Raw genomic sequence first — 16,446 nt, 5'->3', positions numbered from 1 at the left:
GTCACATCTGCCACCGGGGTATCAATTGCACTCTGTAAGTCCGACTATCGATCGCAGCACAAGAGCGGACGCTCTTGTGACCGGACGCCACACTTCTAGCTGCATGCGCATGGATATGTCTATTGCCACACAAAAATACACCACGAAGTTACAACAACGGCGTCGAAAGCGGAAAACAACGCCCAAGCAGGGACGTACACCATCGCGCTGATCACTCCCAAAATCCGCCGCTATCGACCTGGACCCTCGTGTCCTGTTTCCTTTTGCTGCCGATGGGCCGCCCACCCGCACTCTTCTTGGAGTGGTACTTGCGCTGCTGCCGCGCCCGCTGCTTGGACACCTCGGACTGAACCTTGTCCGAGAGGGCCTTGGACGCGGCCGCCGACGGCTGGCGGGGCGCGCGTTCCGAGCGGAGCGACAGCGCGGCCGTGCCGTCGGCGAGCGACGACGAGTGCGACGAGGAGCGCGATCGCGCAGATCGCGGCGAATCTGCGCGCGAAGCCACGTCGCCCGCGTCAGAGCTGCCCGCAGCGTGCAGGTCAGCTGCGTCCGCGCCGTGCCTCGAGCGTGTGCGCGCCGACGGTTCTCCAGATTCATGCGACGGTTCGCGAGATTCATGGGCAGCTTCCGCGTCTGCGCCCGCCTGGGGAATGTGCGAGGCTTCCTCGTCCGCGCCCGCGCCATCGTTGCCGTCGACGCCCTCCTCCTCTTCGCTCGACGTCCCTTCTTCCTCGCCCTCGCCGTCCTCATCGTCGCCGCTGCCTTCGGACTCGTCGTCGTCGGATCCTGCGTGCTCCTGCTCTTGGGAGACACTGTCCATGTACTGCACGGAAAAGGAATGCACCCGTTAGCATCCCTGTCGCATCTCAGCCGGTGCACCAATCCGTGCCATGCTTACCTCCTCCAGCACTTTCTGTTCGCCCTGGTTCCAGCCGCTGGCCGCTACCACGAGGTCGAGGTGCCATTCATCTGAGCCGTCGCCACTCTTCTCAGAGTTAATTGAGCGGAATCGGGGATAGATGCTGCTCTCGTAGCGGAATCTGCGCCGGAAGAACCGCCTGATGCACTCGACATCGCGATTGAAATACCTAAGATGACCAACCGCTGTTGAGCAAACCACAGAACGCATACGACCACATGCGGTCGCTCCGCAGTCATCACTTACCACTCCGCATTCTTGTGCGACGTGCTGACCATCTGGGGGAAGTCAATCACGATTGGGTTGCCGTCTTCGCGGCGGATGAGGATGTTGAATTCATTGAAGTCGCCGTGAATGAGCCCTGCGCGCGCAAACCGGACAATAAGGTCCATAAGCTCCGAGTAGAGTTTCCCTGGAGACGGGATGTCCGCAACCTGCCGACTGTATTGGAAAGAACCGTCAGAACGGGCAGAAGAGCTGGATAGAACCGAAAGCTTACAGAGGGTATGCATCGATGAATCCCATTAGGATGCAATGCCGCGCCTGGTCGACGGGGCGTGGGACAGGGAAATCGTGTTGGTAGAGCACCTAGCGGGCGGTTGGTAACGAAGGTGCGAGGGCAGCGGTGATAATCTACCTTCATGAAGGCGTATTCCTTCTCGGCAGCGAGACGAGACATGTACATCCAAGACGCCGACTTTCTCTTGCCCATATAGTCTCGTTTTGATTTAATTGCGCGGAACGAGATCCGACCCAGGCTACATCCTCTTGTCAAGACGAGCACACGATATGCATTGTAGACGAACGTACCGGTGAAGCTTGAGAACGAGCTCCTGTCCGTCTTTGTCTGCGACAATGTAGATGTCTGCGCCGACGTGTGAACGTGTGTCCACCTGTACCTCGAATTTGGCTGTACGCACCCGATTCTTTGCCCACACCGATCTGATTTCCAACGGACTGAACGGTGTCCCGTTTTGACATGGCGCGCATTGCAAGGAAGTCATACCCGCCATAAGTGAGCCTGTAGCCGTCGTCTGTTATAGGAGAGCCGCGAGAAACCGTGAGCGAAGTGCAGAGTCGAGCCAGGTACTGGAGGAACGCACATCGAGCATTCTGCACTCTTGATACAAGGTTACGCTTCGCCAAAGAGCCGAGGATTTTGTTGACTCCTCCGTTTCGCAGCCCCGAGATCTTCACGATGAGTACGGTGGGAACAATTTCGTGGTTTTTCGAACCCATCTCGACCTGTAATCCGGTCAGACGATGCGCGGATCCAGCTACACTGATTCTACTCACCGCAGTGAGTACGCGGAACTCGTCCGAAGTAACATAGCGGAGGTCTGTCGCATCGAGCTTCATGGCTGCGGTAGGGTGCCCAGGTTTTCCAGGACCAGGATGAGAGTTGGGGCCGATGGAGCGGTTTTTAGATAGCAATATCGAGCTAGATAGAGCGGTCCTTCCAGGAGGGTTGAGAGAAATAGATTCCAGACGTGTTGTGCAGGAACTGCGAGTGATGGGCGGCTTGTAGACGAAGAGGCGGCAGCAGAAAAGTAGCAGATGCGTCATGTGATCGAAGTCATAAATTCCCGATCATCTATGGGCGCTTACGCGGTCAATGCCTCCGAGGTGGCGGTGGCTGAGAACGTTCAAGTTCGACGCGTCCACCGGCGCCATTGCACACTGACCGCTCCACTGTCCTTGAGCCTGAGCTTGCTGGACGAACATATAACCCTAAAGGGGATAAAAAGAGTGTACTATCTCATAGTACTCACCTCGCCAACGCCGGATATCAACTGTAAATCTCCTTTATTGCTAGTTCATACCTAACTAGCATCACTGACGCGGTGCATTTCAGCGCGTACCCGTGGCGGAAGATGGTCACCTCAAAACTAGTGAATATAGCCAACCAGGTATATATTTTGTCACCCGAACGTACACAATGAGTGACGCGTCTCGCGACAGGCTTCGGCCCACGAAATTGCGGTAGCAGCGGACATCCCGAGCACCCACACATTCAAGGATACACCGTATGAGCTTCTCCCCTCAAGTTCGCTCCGAACATCCTGCTGACTTGTGGCACAATAATCTAGGCTCACCTTACGCGTGGCTGATGCACCCTCACTCTCGTCCGACGAACGAGAAAATATTTGGAACTTGTGGGAAACAAATATGCGTGTACTGTATGCGATCCGTGCCGTCAAACGAGATCTGCCATACTCACCAGTATGGTGTAGAGTCGAACCATCCTCCTTTGGGTGGCATCCCAAGTCGAAGAGGAAGGAACTCTTCCATCGTAATGCCAGGTTCATTTTGGTCCTCGATGGCGAAGGCTCGCAAGCGGCCACGACCCTCGTAGCGTTCGCCATGTTCAGGTTCGAGCGAGACGAAGGAGAGGATCTCTTGTACTGGTAGGTCCTTGCGGGCTCCTGCGTAACATCCCCTTTTGATATCGCGACAAGTTATGAGCTACAGGTCTCAGGGCTATTCAGAGGCAGCGGGATCGGCCATTTCTTCGTGGAGAAGCTTACAGCCATTGGAAAGCGGTGGGGAATGTCGAAGATCATGTTAACGGCACTGAAAAGTATGTCTTCTTATTTCATACGCACACCGCCGTTATTCACCGAGCCAGGCAATGTGGCCGCTGGCCGATTCTACAGCAAAACTGGGTTAGTATGTCTGATATATCTTCCACTGGGCCTCACCGAATGCTTGTATAGGTTTCAAGTCGACCCCAGCTCCCCTGACTACGGGCCTACATCGGAGGACGATGACTCGCCCGACGAGGACGCCGAGGACGAACCATGCGACTATGAAATATTGTCGAAGACTTTGGAGTGATCACACCGACAGTTCTTGTGCCGTGATGTCGCACTGGAGCGGACTATCCAAGATGCTCCGCATATTAGTGTGTATATAGTAGTACACGCACAATACAATCCGACCAATCATGACATCACTGAGGACTCCGAGGTTGCGACCTCCTTGCCTTTGCCGTTGGGGTAAGATGGAGGCGGAGGCGCGGGGCTGGACGGAAGGGGTACAGGTGTGGACGGCTGGGACATGCTCGAAGCCGTCGGGCCACCGGCTAGCTGCCATGCGGGTATCGAGGGCTTCCCAGGAAGCACGGGGGTTGTAGGCCCTGTAGACACACCGGGCCCACGGCTCAGGAGAAGGGCCTTGAGCGACTTAAGCTCCTGCTGCAGCTCAGCTAACGACTGATTCTGGCTCTCCTTGTTCTTCTCAATCATCTAGCGTTGATTATAAGCAACGAAGCACACGGTGATCGGTCCGGGGGACTCACCTTTGGTAGCATTTCGCGGACAGTGTTCACCTCCTCGCGGATCTCCCGCATTTCGTTTCGTGTATGGGCTTCGCTCTCCCGCATGTCCTTCACCACGTTCGCAACTTCCTCGGTAACCTTCGTGACCTTCTCGTTCTGTTCCTCTACGGCCACTCGGACCGCCGCCGTCTCAGCCTGGATCTCTTTGAGTAGAGCTTCGGCGGCGTCGAATTGAGCCGCCATAGCATCCTTGTCTTCCTCATATGCAGTTGCCGACGGGGGTTTTAGATGAGGTGAGACATATTTCTGGTGAAAGGCTAAATGTGGGCGACAGGAAACGCGCTGTAAACGGACGCACCCTGAATAGCGCAGCCGCGCCATAGGCAACGGTGCCGGATACGACGGCAGTGATCTGGTGGTTGGTGAGCTCAACGTAAGGCCTTGTGACGAAACAACTCACGAAGTAATCTCGCCAGTCCCACATCTGAGGCGGGGCTTGTGCGGGTGTGTATGGCATAGGACCATATACAGGACCATAGGGAGTGGGCGGATATGATTGCATGGACTGCCGCGGAGCAGCTTGACTCATAGCAGCTTGGCGCAACGCTTCCTCAATCTCCGGCCCTGCAAGGCCTTTGGCCTCCAAGAATTGTATACGTTGCGCGAGAGGTGAAGCTTGCGCCTGGTGGCGTTACACTTTAGTCCCGAGTAAGACTCTAGGATGATAGTCGAGCTCTACGCACTTTTGGGTCCGCCAAAAATGCAACTGCATTGCGTATGAGTTCCTGTCTGTCCGGTGTCGACATGTCGGTGAACGGGAGAGGAAAAAGAGGGATCGGTACAGGACACGAGACGTTCCCCGCACTTGCAGTCGGGATCGGCCCACTGCCGCAATCACGGTGACGGAGCCGGCGCTTCCTGTGCCTGCCACGCGGCGGTCGTCCGGCGAGGGCCCGGAGGAAGCCGTGCCGCGCCTCCGAAGGGGGGCGCTTAAGAATTTTGAGCGCGCGACTGGCTCACGCTGCAGCCGTGCCATCGTCTACCTGTCGCCGTCATGTTCAAGGCTCAGCTCCCCCCCACCCGGGTCATTGCCCGCCGTCTCTACAGCTCGCGTGGTACGTTTCTTGTTTGAGGCGTAAAATATGGCGTGACGAGTAGAGGCGCTGAGATCTTGTCGCCAGCAACGCAAGCTTTGTACAGCTGTACACGGAGCTCGGTCAGGCACCCTACTACTTCGCACTCGACATCCTGCAGGACAGTTGGTCGTAACTTGAGTGAGTGGTACTTGTGCACATATCTCTGGAAATGGGACGCTGATATGTCGCGTGTCTCGCAGTATTCTCAAGAGGGTATGCTGAACCTGCATCGGGGAAGTTCTCCCGGGCGAAGCCTCACTTGAACATCGGTACCATTGGTATGTCGCCCCGACCGCTACTCTTAGAAGGCGTAACTGACCGAATGGATAGGTCACGTCGACCACGGTAAGACTACCTTGACGGCGGCCATTACGAGGGTCCTTGCCGAGACGGGTGGAGCCCAGTTCACCGACTACTCCCAAATTGACAAGGCGCCTGAGGAGAAGGCCCGTGGTATCACCATCAACTCGGCACACGTCGAGTACGAGAGTGCCAACCGCCACTATGGCCACATCGACTGTCCCGGTCACGCTGATTGTAGGTCGTTCCGCTCTGTCCTTGCAGTACAGAAACGCTGACGTCAGGCAGACATCAAGAACATGATCACTGGTGCGGCCCAGATGGACGGCGCTATCATTGTCGTCTCTGCCACGGACGGTCAGATGCCCCAGACGCGCGAGCACTTGCTCCTTGCTCGCCAGGTCGGCATCAAGAAGCTCGTCGTCTTCATCAACAAGGTCGACATGATTGCGGACAAGGAGATGCTCGACCTCGTGGACATGGAGATGCGTGACCTCCTCGCGACGTACAACTTCGACGGCGAGAACACTCCCATCATCTTGGGCTCTGCTCTTGCTGCTCTGGAGGGACGCGACCCGGAAATTGGTGCTACCAAGATCCAGGAGCTCATCCAGGCTTGCGACGAGTGGCTTGAGATCCCTCCTCGTAAGTTCACAGGCACCGCTTCCATCACGTACAGGTTAGCTCACACAACCCAGGTGACCTTGACAAGCCCTTCCTCCTCCCCATTGAGGATGTGTTCTCCATCTCTGGCCGCGGAACTGTCGCCACCGGTCGTGTTTGTACCTCCGCGGTCATTGTGGCGAGTGTCACTGGCTAATTACAGTACGTAGGTGGAGCGTGGTATCTGCAACAAGGGTGAGGAAATCGAGATCCTCGGTCTTGGGACGAAGATCAAGTCTGTTCTCACCGGTATCGGTAAGTGGCGTTCGAGTATGGTCTTCACATGCACACGCTGAAGATGTCATACAGAGGCTTTCCACAAGGAGCTCGACCGCGGTGAGGCCGGCGACAACATGGGTGCCCTGCTCCGCGGTATCAAGCGCGAGCAGCTCAAGCGTGGCCAGGTCATCATTGCTCCGGGCTCCATGAAGGCTGTCAAGAAGTTTCAAGCTCAGATCTACGTACGTTTACGAAATCGAGCATAACTCTCCGGCAACCACTGACGCCTCCGCGTAGGTTCTGACAAAGGACGAGGGAGGCCGTTACACTCCTTTCATGGCCAACTACACCCCTCAACTCTTCATCCGTACCGCTGACATCAGCACGCGGTTGTCGTGGCCCGAGGGCACCGCGGACGCGGAGGAGAAGATGGTCATGCCCGGCGACAACGTCGAGATGGTCTGCACTCTCCACAACGACGTTGCTGGTGAGGTCGGTTCCCGGTAAGTGCCAACACGGTGTCATCTGCCGCCAACATCCATCTGACCGCTCGTCTGCAGTTTCACGCTCCGTGAGGGTGGTAAGACCATCGGCACGGGTATCATCACCAAGGTGCTCGAGACCGCATGAGCGGGAGAGGATTACTCGCATCCACATCGTTACATAGCCACGCCCCTTAATGTCCTGTGCTTGTATATCCTACTCCCCACTCACCTGCAAAAGGAGCCCTCGAGCCCGCACACTCGACCCTCGTCATTCTCGCTGTATGTTATCCCCGCATGTCTGCGTTTTGCTAGATAGATGCTATTGAATCCATGTTGAATCAACGCGCTTTGGGTGGACTCAGTACGTACTACGGAACGCGCGCCCGATAAGCACCTGGCGTTGGCAAAACAGCCGGGCGAGCGTTGGTGGATAATACGTAACAGAGGCGCCCATAAGAGGCCAGGGAAGGGCGCGCGTTTCCGAGAGTTTTGAGGCGAGCGGGAGTCGGGACCCCGTATCGGCCACCTCGAATTCGTCCTCGCGCCATCGCTCCTCCTCCGTCTCCTTCACTGCTTGCACGGTCCCCTACACGAAACACTCTGCCTTCCTAAAAAACCAAGATGTTCGCCATCCGCCACGCCGCCCGCTCCAGCGCGCCCGCCTTCCGTGCGGCGCCCCGCGCTGCCCCGTCCGCGCGCATCTCCCGGCCGCTCGTCCGGACACTCGTCAGTGAGTCGCGCACCCACGCTACGTGTCCGCTCTGGATACTAAGGCTATGTGGCGTTCGCAGCGAAGAAGTACACTGAAGATCACGAGGCGGTCGTGTTCGACGACCAGACGCAGCTCGGGACGGTGTCTATTACGGACTACGCGCAGTCGAGTCTGGGCGACGTTGTGTACGTCGAGCTTCCCACTACGGGTACGGAGATCGCGCAGGGTGGTGGGTGCATATCCTTCGATGATTTTTGGGTCTATGTGGTGACACACGGGACCCCTCTTTGCAGACCAGATTGGTGCGGTAGAGAGCGTGAAGGCCGCCTCTGACATCGTGAGTTTATTTGAAGTGGCTTCCAAGGCGCGCACATGAACAGGGTCGTTTTGCAGTTTGCTCCGGTCTCCGGAACGGTCGAGGAGATCAACGAGACCTTGAACGACCAGCCCGGTCTGCTCAACAAGTCCCCCGAAGTGAAGGGTAAGGTGGTATACATCCCCACAGGAGTAAGTCGCTGATGAGGTGTTGTCCACAGGGTGGTTGTGCAAGATCAAGCTCAGTGATCCGTCCGAGGTACGTTGCTGCCCCTCACTCGTTGGTGTGGCCGATGTTGACAGCCGTCCCAGCTCGGGAAGCTCATGTCGGAAGAGGAGTACAAGAAGCACTGCGAATCTGACCACTGAGGACGTTCGTTTTGACTGTGCTTCATGACTTCGGCATCAACTGCCGCATGTGAAGGGGGTTCGGGGGATGGGTCGATACTTAGACACAAACTTAGCACGTATGCCCATAGCGGGGCACGTAATGAAGGGATCTTAACATCCAAATGCGCCATGTGGGTCCCGTCCGGTGTGATACAACTGCTGGTGAGCAGGCAGAGCGAAAGGTGTTATAGGTGGTGTGTTGCAACTCTATAGGGGTCTAGAGTAATCAGGGCTTCTCGCCTCGCGCCTCCATGCGGGCCTTGGCTTCTTCCAAAGCCCAGCTCTTGATACTGTAGCCTGTTGTTAGTGTGAGCAAGGGAAGAGGTACGTGGGTTGGCGTACCTTGTGTCGGGCTTGTAGTAGAGCAAGACAGCGGCGACACCCATGGAGCCGTACATTCCAATATACCACACGTTCTCCCAAGACTCCTTCTTGCGCTTCTGCCCAGCAGGGAGGGGCTACGAGAACCGCATTGAGCTTGGTGAGCAAGTTGAGAGATGGGGCTTTGGGGTCACATACCTTCTCGCTGAGGAAGTAGCCAGTGGGCTCGTTGTAGTGGGGGCCGTGGCCGTGGGAGGCGTAGCGCTTGCAACTTGGCGAGCTGCGAACGGCGCAAGCCCGCCGCTGAAGTGTTCGGAGCGCAGACGGAGAGGGCATGGGTGTAAGGTGCAGAGCTGTCTCTCGTCTCTGTCTAGGTGGGTGAACTCGGGCGGCAACGTGCAGGGTTAGGGTTCCGTGTATAGACGCGACACTTGAGCGGACTGCGGCACGCTTCACCGTACTTGCACCTCACATACCCACTCTGACCTCTCTCTCTGCCCACGACTCGGACTTGGAACACGCGGGAAGATGTTTACTGGCTGGCGACACGCTGTAGAAACGCTGGCCCAGCCTGTAAAGCCCGCAGGCTCCCCCGACGCCGCCGCGTCCGGGGAAGACGCACCCGTTCGGTCGTCATTGGACTCCCTCGCCATACGCACCTCCATCTCCTCCCCCGCACATCTCGCCGAGTCCGCACTCAGCAATCTCAGAAAGACTCTTGTAGCGCAGCGTCCCGCCAGCCCCGCAAACGGGGCCGCGCCAGCGTCCACCGCCTCTCCCGAGCCCACACCTGCACCTGTGTCCAAACCGCGCTCTGGCACCCGCACCACACTAGAGGATAGGCTGCGCGCGAAGTTCGCTATTGGGGATGCGTCGAATCAGTCTACGCCTGCAACTTCCTCCAGGGCGTCCCCTGCGCCCGTGTCGTCCGCGGACCACCCGCTTGCGCTTCCCTCAAGCCGTAGCTCAACCCCAGACATCCCAATAGTGAAAGGTCCACCCAATCCTCTTTCGCCAACGTCTACTCCTCTCCCAGACTCTCCTATGGTCTCTCCAACGCCTGTACACGCGCAGTCCATGAATGCCACAGCTGCGAACATCTCTGTGGCCTCATTACCTGGCCCTCTGTCGGATCCTTCAGAAGCTAGCGCGGAACCTGCAGAGCCTCCCGCGGTCAACACGGAAACTGATATTCCCGAGGTTATGGACTCTACGCCTCAAACCTCAGAATATCCCGCCGAATCCGCCGATGCTGTACAGGAAGGTTCAAGCGAACCATCTCCACCAGAGGCATCGGACGTGCCCCCCACTTCCGTTGAGACTGAAAGCCCTGAGCCCATAGAAATAACTCCAGAGGCTACCGAGCCTCTGGAAGTGCCGAATGAGGAGCCGGCCGCTGAGGCTGTCCCCGCGCCTGTACCTCTCCCGGAAGTACCACAAGAAGTGACGCCTACTATGGAAGACGCGCCAGTTGGCCAGCAGCCGGAGCCTGAAGCCGAACCGGAGAGCGTCCCTCCTGCTATAGAACCCGCAGAGCCAGCTGCAGAGCCTCGGCCTGTTATCGTTGAGGACACTACTCCAAGTAGCGACGTACCTCCGCCAGTCGCCTTGGCCTCCCCGGCACTCCTCGATGCGGACGCGTCTCTTCCGCGGCGTTCTCTCGACGTCCCTTCTCGGGCCACGACGCCAGACGTCGAGGGCTCAGCGGACGTCGAAGCCTTGCAAAAGCGCTTGAAGCTGGTGCAACAGCGGTTTGCAGGCGAGTACATTTCCGCCCTGGCGTCTTGCAAGCGGTGCTCATGTCGTACCCAGATGTGTCTACTTCCTTCAAGCGCCTCCAGGCGGAAAAACTGGCTGCCGACCGCGTCCTGCGCGAGCTCACGTCTGTCGAGAGCGTGACTGAAGTGGATGCGCTGCGCGACTTCCTCCAGAACCTGACGCTCAAGAGCGAGGTACGTGAAATCCGTGTTAGTGCAGGTTAACATCCTCACAAAGCCCATAGATGGCACAAGACGAGATTCGAAGGCTTACTGGCAAGCTCACTCGTGAGTACACGCTCTAGTCGATTCATAGCTGCATATTAAAGCCCGTTCACAGGGCAAGACGAGCGCATTGAGGAGCTGCGCGACATCCACCGGCTGGAGTCGAAGTCCCAATCAGACCAGATTGACAAGCTGAAGGCGCAGATCGAAGAGGCCGAGAAGCTCCTCAAGGCCGCACAGAGCGCCACAGCACAGATCGAGCAGGAGTCCGCAAAGCGGAAAGCGGAGATCGACCGGCTGCACGGCGAGGTCGAGCGCGCGACTGGCTCCGCGAAGGACGAAGAGGAGAAGCGCACCAAGGCGATCACGCTGTTGAAGACCGTGCGCCAAAAGCTCGTCAAAGCGGAGAAGGAGCGCGACGATGCGGTGAAGGAGGTCGGCACCGTAAGGGAGGCTGAGAAGGCGGAACGCGAGAAGGAGAGAGCGGAGAGGGTGCGGCTGCAGGGGGAGATCGAGAAGGCGAACGCAGAGCGAGAGACTGCGGTGCAAGGTCTGAGGGCGCAGTTCGACAAGGAGGTCGCAGGCTTGAAGGAAAAGCACGAGAAGGAAATCGCTGCTCTGCGCGGGCAGTTCGAACTAGAGGCGATCACCACCAAGGTATGCGATATTCTGACACGTTCCAAACCGGTATACTTATCACGTCCCTACAGACCACCCACGTCAGGGAGATCGAGAACAAGAAAAACCGCATCTCAGACCTGGAAAGCCGGGTCAAGACCCTCTCTGAGGAGAAGGACGAGCTCTTCGACCAGCTTCAACTCCGCCAAGCTGAGCTTGAGTCCTCGCAGTCCGCGCTCGAGTCCCTCCAAGGGCAGAACACCGAGCTGCAGTACCAGTTGCGCGAGGCAAACGACCGCACCGCACTCATGCAGGACGAGTTTTCCGACGTCCGGCGCGAGCAGGATGTCCGGGTGCTCTCCCCGGGGCCCTCCGCGGAGGACGTGGCGCGGCTGCTCGCGTCCGCCGAGTCCAAGTACGAGTCCAAGATGGGCGACCTGCGGAGGCGGCTCGCGGAGGCCGAGCGCGAGCGCGACGAGGCGGATGCCCGCTGGAGCAGGAAGTTCGCGGAGCGCGCGAAGGAGGTGGATGAGCTGACCGCGGCTATTCGCTCGTCGCAGCAGAGCAAGGAGGAGGATACGGAGGGCAGGCAGGCGTTGCAGGCGCAGGTTGAGGCGTTGCAGGCCGAGATTCGCGTGTATCAGCAGCAGATTGCGGGTCTCCATGGGGAGCTGGAGAAGGCCGCTGAACTCGAGGTATCTGCGAAGACCCAGCTTGCCGAGATCGCGTCGAAGACTGCGGACCTGCAACAACATGTGGACGAGAGCAAGAACCGTGAGGCGCAGCTCCGCGCTCAGAACAAGGTACATCGCACCCTCAGGAATGTTTTGAAGCAGCACTCATATCGCCTCAGACCCTACGCGAAGAGCTTCGGAAGGTGCAATCTTCCGTTGCCTTGCTAGAGAAGCAACGCAACCCTGGCGTTGGCTACTGGGCGGCGCGCAACGAGAGCACGTCGGAACTCCGGTCTCCTAGGTCCTCGGTGTCCGACCTTGCTCGGGAAACGCCCTCGCGGCCGTCGACTCCTACGGCCACGAAGTCCGACGAAGAGGTCAACTTTGAATATCTGCGCAACATCATCATGCAATTCCTGGAGCACAAGGAGATGCGGGTGAGTACCCACTCCCATCTATCTTATGTGGAATGTCGATTGACGTATGTTGACAGCCGCACCTTGTGCGCATCCTATCGACGATACTGCATTTCACTCCACAGGAGACCCGGAGGCTCATTTCAAAAGTCTAATTCATGTAGCTGCAGCACACACTCCTTGCATACCTTGCATCCCATATTATACCATACACCTCGGTGCACATCGGACATTACTACTGTATCTACTCACCTATAACTATTTATGCGGAGCAATTCGCACACCCATCACCAATTTTGCAGCCTGCGGCGGTTTAGCCACCCTGAGGAGTTGCCATTCTGGGAAGGGATAGTTGTAGGTGTCACTTAGACGCCGGTGCCACAAGCTTGTTCGTCCGAACCGCCAAGCGGGATTCTGAGCAGAGCGAGGCATAGCTGCGGCAGGGAATGTCTCTGAGCGAACTCACGAGGAACGCCTTTCAAAGTGGTATTCCAGCGTGTAGAGTAAGGCTCCCGTGGGGTTCGAAAGTCGTACCAGCGCGCTGACTGCGTGTTTGGCGCCACAGTGGATCGGACTCTGCAAGCTCTTCATTTCGAAGAACCTCGCTCATAGCAGCTCTCATAGCATCGAGACAGACATTAGCAGTTGAGAGGCCTCCTTGCGTCATTATTCCATTGGACATTAGCTGACCTGCATTTATCAAGACTCTGTGCTCATCCTCTTCCGCGACTACCCTGGGGACCCCGCACTCCAGGCATACCTCAAGCAAGCCATCCAAGATGGCGTGCTCTCCCTCCCCACCTTCCTAACCACCTTCCTCGCCGCCGCCCAGTCCCCCGAACTGCACAACACCGCGACGCTCGACATGCTCTGCACCGTCGCGCTCGAGCAGCACTACGCGTCCGGCCTCCCGCCCACGGGCTCGCTCATCCCGTACGGCGAGCCGACCGCGCGGCTGCTCAACACCGTGCAGAACGCGATGGCGCTCCTGCGCACCGCGTATGCGCTCCCGATGGCGCACTTCCACACGCTCACGACGGGGGCGGCGCAGCTGCTCGTGCTGCTGCTCTCGTGCGCGACGGAGCCCGCGCAGCTCGCGACCGCGCAGGCGGTGATGCACCTCGCGGACGTGCACGAGCTGCTGCAGCTCGCGCGGCTGTCGCCGCCGCACGTGCGTGGGGTGCTCGAGGGCTTCGTGTGGTCGCTGGGGATGCTGATGGGCGACGACGCGAAGGTGGCGAGGGAGGCGCAGCTCATGCACCTCTCGTCGGGGAAGGGGGACACGCTTTTAGGCTCCAGTTCTGATACCGATATTGTGACCTGCACACTTGTGCTAAACCATCTGGTACGTGTAGACGAGGGATGGTGGCGGGCAGTAAGCTGACGGGAATGCGTGTTGAGATCTTCAATAGGGCAGGCGACTTTGGCTCGGGTGACGGGCAACACGCCGTGGCGATCCTAGTCTCCCTCCTCCGGTGGTCCGCATGGACGCCGGCGACTTTCTACTCACAAATCATCATCTCTGCGCTAACATGCTTCGCACAAAGCATCAGCCCAACCGGGCCCACGCGAGCCAGTTCTATCTGGCGAGCGTTTACGATCGGTCGCGTACGTTTTCATTCTCATTCTAGAGGAAATTCTGCGGCAGCACGCTCACTTCTGTCTAGCTACCGCACCTGTTAGCGCAGTTCCAGAAATCGGCACAAGCGGCAGGTGTCGGCGAGGCTGACTGGGTGAGACTCGTCTTGTCGTCGCAGCCCCCGCGTGTAGCTCAAACAACGTAGCATACCGCCCTGCAATTCGCTCTGCCGGCCATCCTCCATCGCGGGGACCTGCTGGAGAAAATAGACAACGTCGGGCAGACCGCTGGCTCCGACACTGGCAGCGAGAAGTCCGTCATGTAAGTGTACAGCTTCCTAAGTGCACCTCCTGCTGGATGCTCACAAACGTAGGCCCTGCAATTTCACGTCGGAGTTCCTGTACCAATTGCTCCATGTCGGTCTGATTGAGCAAGCGGTGGTCACCACCATTAACCCCAATTTCCCGAACGACTTCCACCCTCGCGTTGCGGCGGAGGCGCATGAAGCGTCCCTCGATCTTCCGGTGTGTTGATCGGTTGCCTGACTAGTCTAGTGTCCTGAAGACTGTGCAGGGCTACTTCGAGGTCAAGCTGTCTCCGGATGCGAGCCCTGAAGACATAGAGGTGCTCCTCTATCGAGCGTGGAAGGACCCGTGTTGCCACTCCGCTTTTGCGGAGGTCGTGGAAAAGGTAAGCACTGCCCAGGCCCGCTTGCCCATCGACACCAATCTGAGCTCGTCAACAGCGTTTTACATCCTCGACGAAGAACGTGGACACTGAAACGCTGAGTTTGGTCTGCAAGATGCTCTGTCAGCACGAGATGGCGCTCGACATGCTTTCGCTGCACACAAAGATATCTGATCTAGTCGCGCATGCGCTCGCGTTCGTGGAGGACTATGACTGTGAGACGGTCGGTAAGTGGTTGTGAGGGCTGCAGCGACTGGACGACGCTTACGTACAACGACAGGCGATCCCCAGACAGCGGTGACCCACCTGGGTGATGTGGTATTGTTTGTGGAGGCAACAATAGCGCGGTTCAACGTGCGTATATGAGTTGTTCTCTTTCTCGCTCACTTCCTTAGTTTATCTTTCGCAGCTGGGAACACATTCCTTCTCGGTCGGCGAGAGGTACCTGAACCCTGAGTTCCTGAGAACCGCCGGGCCAAATCCCCGAGTCGATGAGTTGAAGGAAGAAGACCTATCCGCATTCAACTCGTGGATCAAGGCGCTGTTTGACCCCAGTAGCGAGGGAATCGAAGATACGATCCTAAGGTACGTCAACCTTTCCCCACACCGGAGCGGGAGTTCTGAGTTGTTCCAGGGCTACGCGGCCAAAGGTGTTGTTACGGATAGCACCCACTCTGTTTTCCCATGCGATTACACAATGCATGGAGCGCAAGATGGACAAGGATGCGCTGTTGAACGGGATCTCGTACTTCCTGGCGCCCCTCCTGAACTGGACGCTCGCCAGGGTGATCAAGTTCTTGTTGTCCGAGATACAGCGACGCGGGTGAGTCCTGCAGAGCAAACTCTCGACAACGCCACTGAGCCAGCGACATGTAGATACGCGGTACCTGTCCACCTAGAGGTCCTCAAAACACTCCTGACCTCGCCCTCATGCCCCCCTGCGGTGCTCTCCCTGTCCGCTCCAAACACCTTGCGCACATTCCCGCATCCCTTCCCGGAACACAGTAAGAAGGTTATTGGGACATTCGATCTCGCGCCTATCCGCCAGGCTGCACGGCGTGCCCTGGGTCTTCCCGAGGAAGGTGAGCCACCCGGTGCTCAGTTATGCCATGCAAATCTGACATTCCAGGCTGCCTGGTTGCAGACCCTCAGAACGCCCTGATCATGCCCACGCCGACCGCGCATTGGTCTGACCAGGCGCGTCAGCTCGTGACGAATGCGCTGGCAGCAGCGAGAGCAGGACGGGCGGTCGCCCTCGACGTGGACCGCTGCCTGCTCCTCTCCCCGCCGACCAAGTTCCTCTCCGCGTTCTTCTCAGAACTCGCCCTCGCGGCGACGATGGACATGGAGGCCCCGCGGCGGCTCGCGACGTTCGTGCTGACGATGCCGCGCACACCGCGCTCGCCGCCGTTGCTCCCGCTGTTCCTGCACCTGCTGCTACCGTCGCTGGTAGCGGCGGCCGACAACCTGCCGCCGACGGAGCAGGCGATCCGGGTGGAGTTCCTCGTCGCGGTCATCTCGTCGTCGCTGACCTCGGCGCTGCACCTGGAGTGGGCGATGCTGACGACGTGCGGGGAGGAGCGGTATGTGCTGGGCCAGTCTGTGACCTCCATGGCGCGGCGGCTGGCGGGGGAGATCAGGAGGCGGGGGGACGGGCCGAGTGCAGGGATGATTATGCAGCGGCTGACGGCGATGCAGCCGTTTGTGGCCAACTTTCCGACGTTCGCAGCGGAGCTGTAGTGTACTAGTG

General features: G+C 58.2%; 8 protein-coding genes across 8 annotated transcripts; 5 read left to right on the top strand and 3 right to left on the bottom strand.

Annotated features, from left to right (window-relative positions):
* Positions 1-143: 143 nt before the first annotated feature.
* Positions 144-2,428, bottom strand: TRAVEDRAFT_55340 (RIO1-domain-containing protein). The gene is made up of 9 exons (XM_008034183.1): positions 2,216-2,428; positions 2,023-2,164; positions 1,840-1,953; positions 1,730-1,784; positions 1,557-1,677; positions 1,419-1,507; positions 1,166-1,360; positions 899-1,088; positions 144-823 (listed from the first exon to the last, which is right to left on the bottom strand). The coding sequence occupies exons 1-9, from the start codon at positions 2,276-2,278 to the stop codon at positions 212-214; spliced, it is 1,581 nt and encodes a 526-aa protein (XP_008032374.1). The 5' UTR covers positions 2,279-2,428; the 3' UTR covers positions 144-211.
* A 588-nt stretch (positions 2,429-3,016) lies between these two features.
* TRAVEDRAFT_109407 (uncharacterized protein) lies at positions 3,017-3,757 on the top strand (the record flags this gene model as incomplete). The annotated part of the gene is made up of 4 exons (XM_008034696.1): positions 3,017-3,110; positions 3,156-3,327; positions 3,379-3,500; positions 3,549-3,757. Coding segments are annotated over 4 exons (597 nt in total), but the record flags the coding sequence as incomplete, so codon positions are not given.
* A 107-nt stretch (positions 3,758-3,864) lies between these two features.
* Positions 3,865-5,010, bottom strand: TRAVEDRAFT_55339 (uncharacterized protein; the record flags this gene model as incomplete). Its single annotated transcript, XM_008034182.1, has 5 exons — positions 4,943-5,010; positions 4,660-4,881; positions 4,558-4,611; positions 4,221-4,505; positions 3,865-4,167 (listed from the first exon to the last, which is right to left on the bottom strand). Exons 1-5 carry the CDS (start codon positions 5,003-5,005, stop codon positions 3,865-3,867), a joined length of 927 nt encoding a protein of 308 aa, XP_008032373.1. The 5' UTR covers positions 5,006-5,010.
* Positions 5,011-5,236: 226 nt separating this feature from the next.
* Positions 5,237-7,310, top strand: TRAVEDRAFT_139175 (translation elongation factor Tu). Its single transcript, XM_008034695.1, has 10 exons — positions 5,237-5,314; positions 5,381-5,473; positions 5,536-5,613; positions 5,666-5,872; positions 5,924-6,280; positions 6,334-6,413; positions 6,469-6,553; positions 6,608-6,759; positions 6,815-7,020; positions 7,078-7,310. The coding sequence occupies exons 1-10, from the start codon at positions 5,254-5,256 to the stop codon at positions 7,145-7,147; spliced, it is 1,389 nt and encodes a 462-aa protein (XP_008032886.1). The 5' UTR covers positions 5,237-5,253; the 3' UTR covers positions 7,148-7,310.
* A 252-nt stretch (positions 7,311-7,562) lies between these two features.
* Positions 7,563-8,548, top strand: TRAVEDRAFT_158632 (glycine decarboxylase subunit H). Its single transcript, XM_008034694.1, has 6 exons — positions 7,563-7,732; positions 7,794-7,943; positions 8,008-8,051; positions 8,108-8,195; positions 8,251-8,288; positions 8,342-8,548. Exons 1-6 carry the CDS (start codon positions 7,624-7,626, stop codon positions 8,396-8,398), a joined length of 486 nt encoding a protein of 161 aa, XP_008032885.1. The 5' UTR covers positions 7,563-7,623; the 3' UTR covers positions 8,399-8,548.
* A 97-nt stretch (positions 8,549-8,645) lies between these two features.
* TRAVEDRAFT_109344 (uncharacterized protein) lies at positions 8,646-9,076 on the bottom strand (the record flags this gene model as incomplete). The annotated part of the gene is made up of 3 exons (XM_008034693.1): positions 8,646-8,709; positions 8,762-8,877; positions 8,939-9,076. The coding sequence occupies 3 exons, from the start codon at positions 9,074-9,076 to the stop codon at positions 8,646-8,648; spliced, it is 318 nt and encodes a 105-aa protein (XP_008032884.1).
* A 1,666-nt stretch (positions 9,077-10,742) lies between these two features.
* Positions 10,743-12,585, top strand: TRAVEDRAFT_111828 (uncharacterized protein; the record flags this gene model as incomplete). Its single annotated transcript, XM_008034692.1, has 5 exons — positions 10,743-10,785; positions 10,838-11,379; positions 11,433-12,143; positions 12,194-12,451; positions 12,508-12,585. 5 exons carry the CDS (start codon positions 10,743-10,745, stop codon positions 12,583-12,585), a joined length of 1,632 nt encoding a protein of 543 aa, XP_008032883.1.
* A 291-nt stretch (positions 12,586-12,876) lies between these two features.
* On the top strand, positions 12,877-16,436 carry TRAVEDRAFT_109321 (uncharacterized protein; the record flags this gene model as incomplete). The annotated part of the gene is made up of 14 exons (XM_008034691.1): positions 12,877-12,933; positions 12,996-13,074; positions 13,135-13,775; positions 13,832-14,038; positions 14,098-14,163; positions 14,215-14,330; positions 14,383-14,533; positions 14,583-14,699; positions 14,755-14,923; positions 14,977-15,050; positions 15,106-15,281; positions 15,331-15,519; positions 15,573-15,778; positions 15,826-16,436. The coding sequence occupies 14 exons, from the start codon at positions 12,877-12,879 to the stop codon at positions 16,434-16,436; spliced, it is 2,859 nt and encodes a 952-aa protein (XP_008032882.1).
* Positions 16,437-16,446: the final 10 nt, after the last annotated feature.

This window comes from Trametes versicolor (genome assembly GCF_000271585.1).
Source record: "Trametes versicolor FP-101664 SS1 unplaced genomic scaffold TRAVEscaffold_1, whole genome shotgun sequence".
In the NCBI taxonomy this organism is placed as follows: Eukaryota; Fungi; Basidiomycota; class Agaricomycetes; order Polyporales; family Polyporaceae; genus Trametes; species Trametes versicolor.
Note: the sequence above shows the minus strand (reverse complement) of the source record. Positions and strands in the feature narration are given on the sequence as shown.

Coding starts and splice junctions, on each gene's coding strand:
- TRAVEDRAFT_158632 (XM_008034694.1), top strand. CDS start 7,624: ATGTTCGCCATCCGCCACGCCGCCCGCTCCAGCGCGCCCGCCTTCCGT. Junction 8,196..8,250: donor CAAGTCCCCCGAAGTGAAGG/GTAAGGTGGTAT, acceptor TGTTGTCCACAG/GGTGGTTGTGCAAGATCAAG. Junction 8,289..8,341: donor AGCTCAGTGATCCGTCCGAG/GTACGTTGCTGC, acceptor CAGCCGTCCCAG/CTCGGGAAGCTCATGTCGGA.
- TRAVEDRAFT_55340 (XM_008034183.1), bottom strand. CDS start 2,278: ATGAAGCTCGATGCGACAGACCTCCGCTATGTTACTTCGGACGAGTTC. Junction 1,678..1,729: donor CTCGTTCTCAAGCTTCACCG/GTACGTTCGTCT, acceptor AAGAGGATGTAG/CCTGGGTCGGATCTCGTTCC. Junction 1,508..1,556: donor AGGAATACGCCTTCATGAAG/GTAGATTATCAC, acceptor ACCGCCCGCTAG/GTGCTCTACCAACACGATTT.
- TRAVEDRAFT_139175 (XM_008034695.1), top strand. CDS start 5,254: ATGTTCAAGGCTCAGCTCCCCCCCACCCGGGTCATTGCCCGCCGTCTC. Junction 5,315..5,380: donor CCGTCTCTACAGCTCGCGTG/GTACGTTTCTTG, acceptor TCTTGTCGCCAG/CAACGCAAGCTTTGTACAGC. Junction 6,554..6,607: donor GTCTGTTCTCACCGGTATCG/GTAAGTGGCGTT, acceptor GATGTCATACAG/AGGCTTTCCACAAGGAGCTC.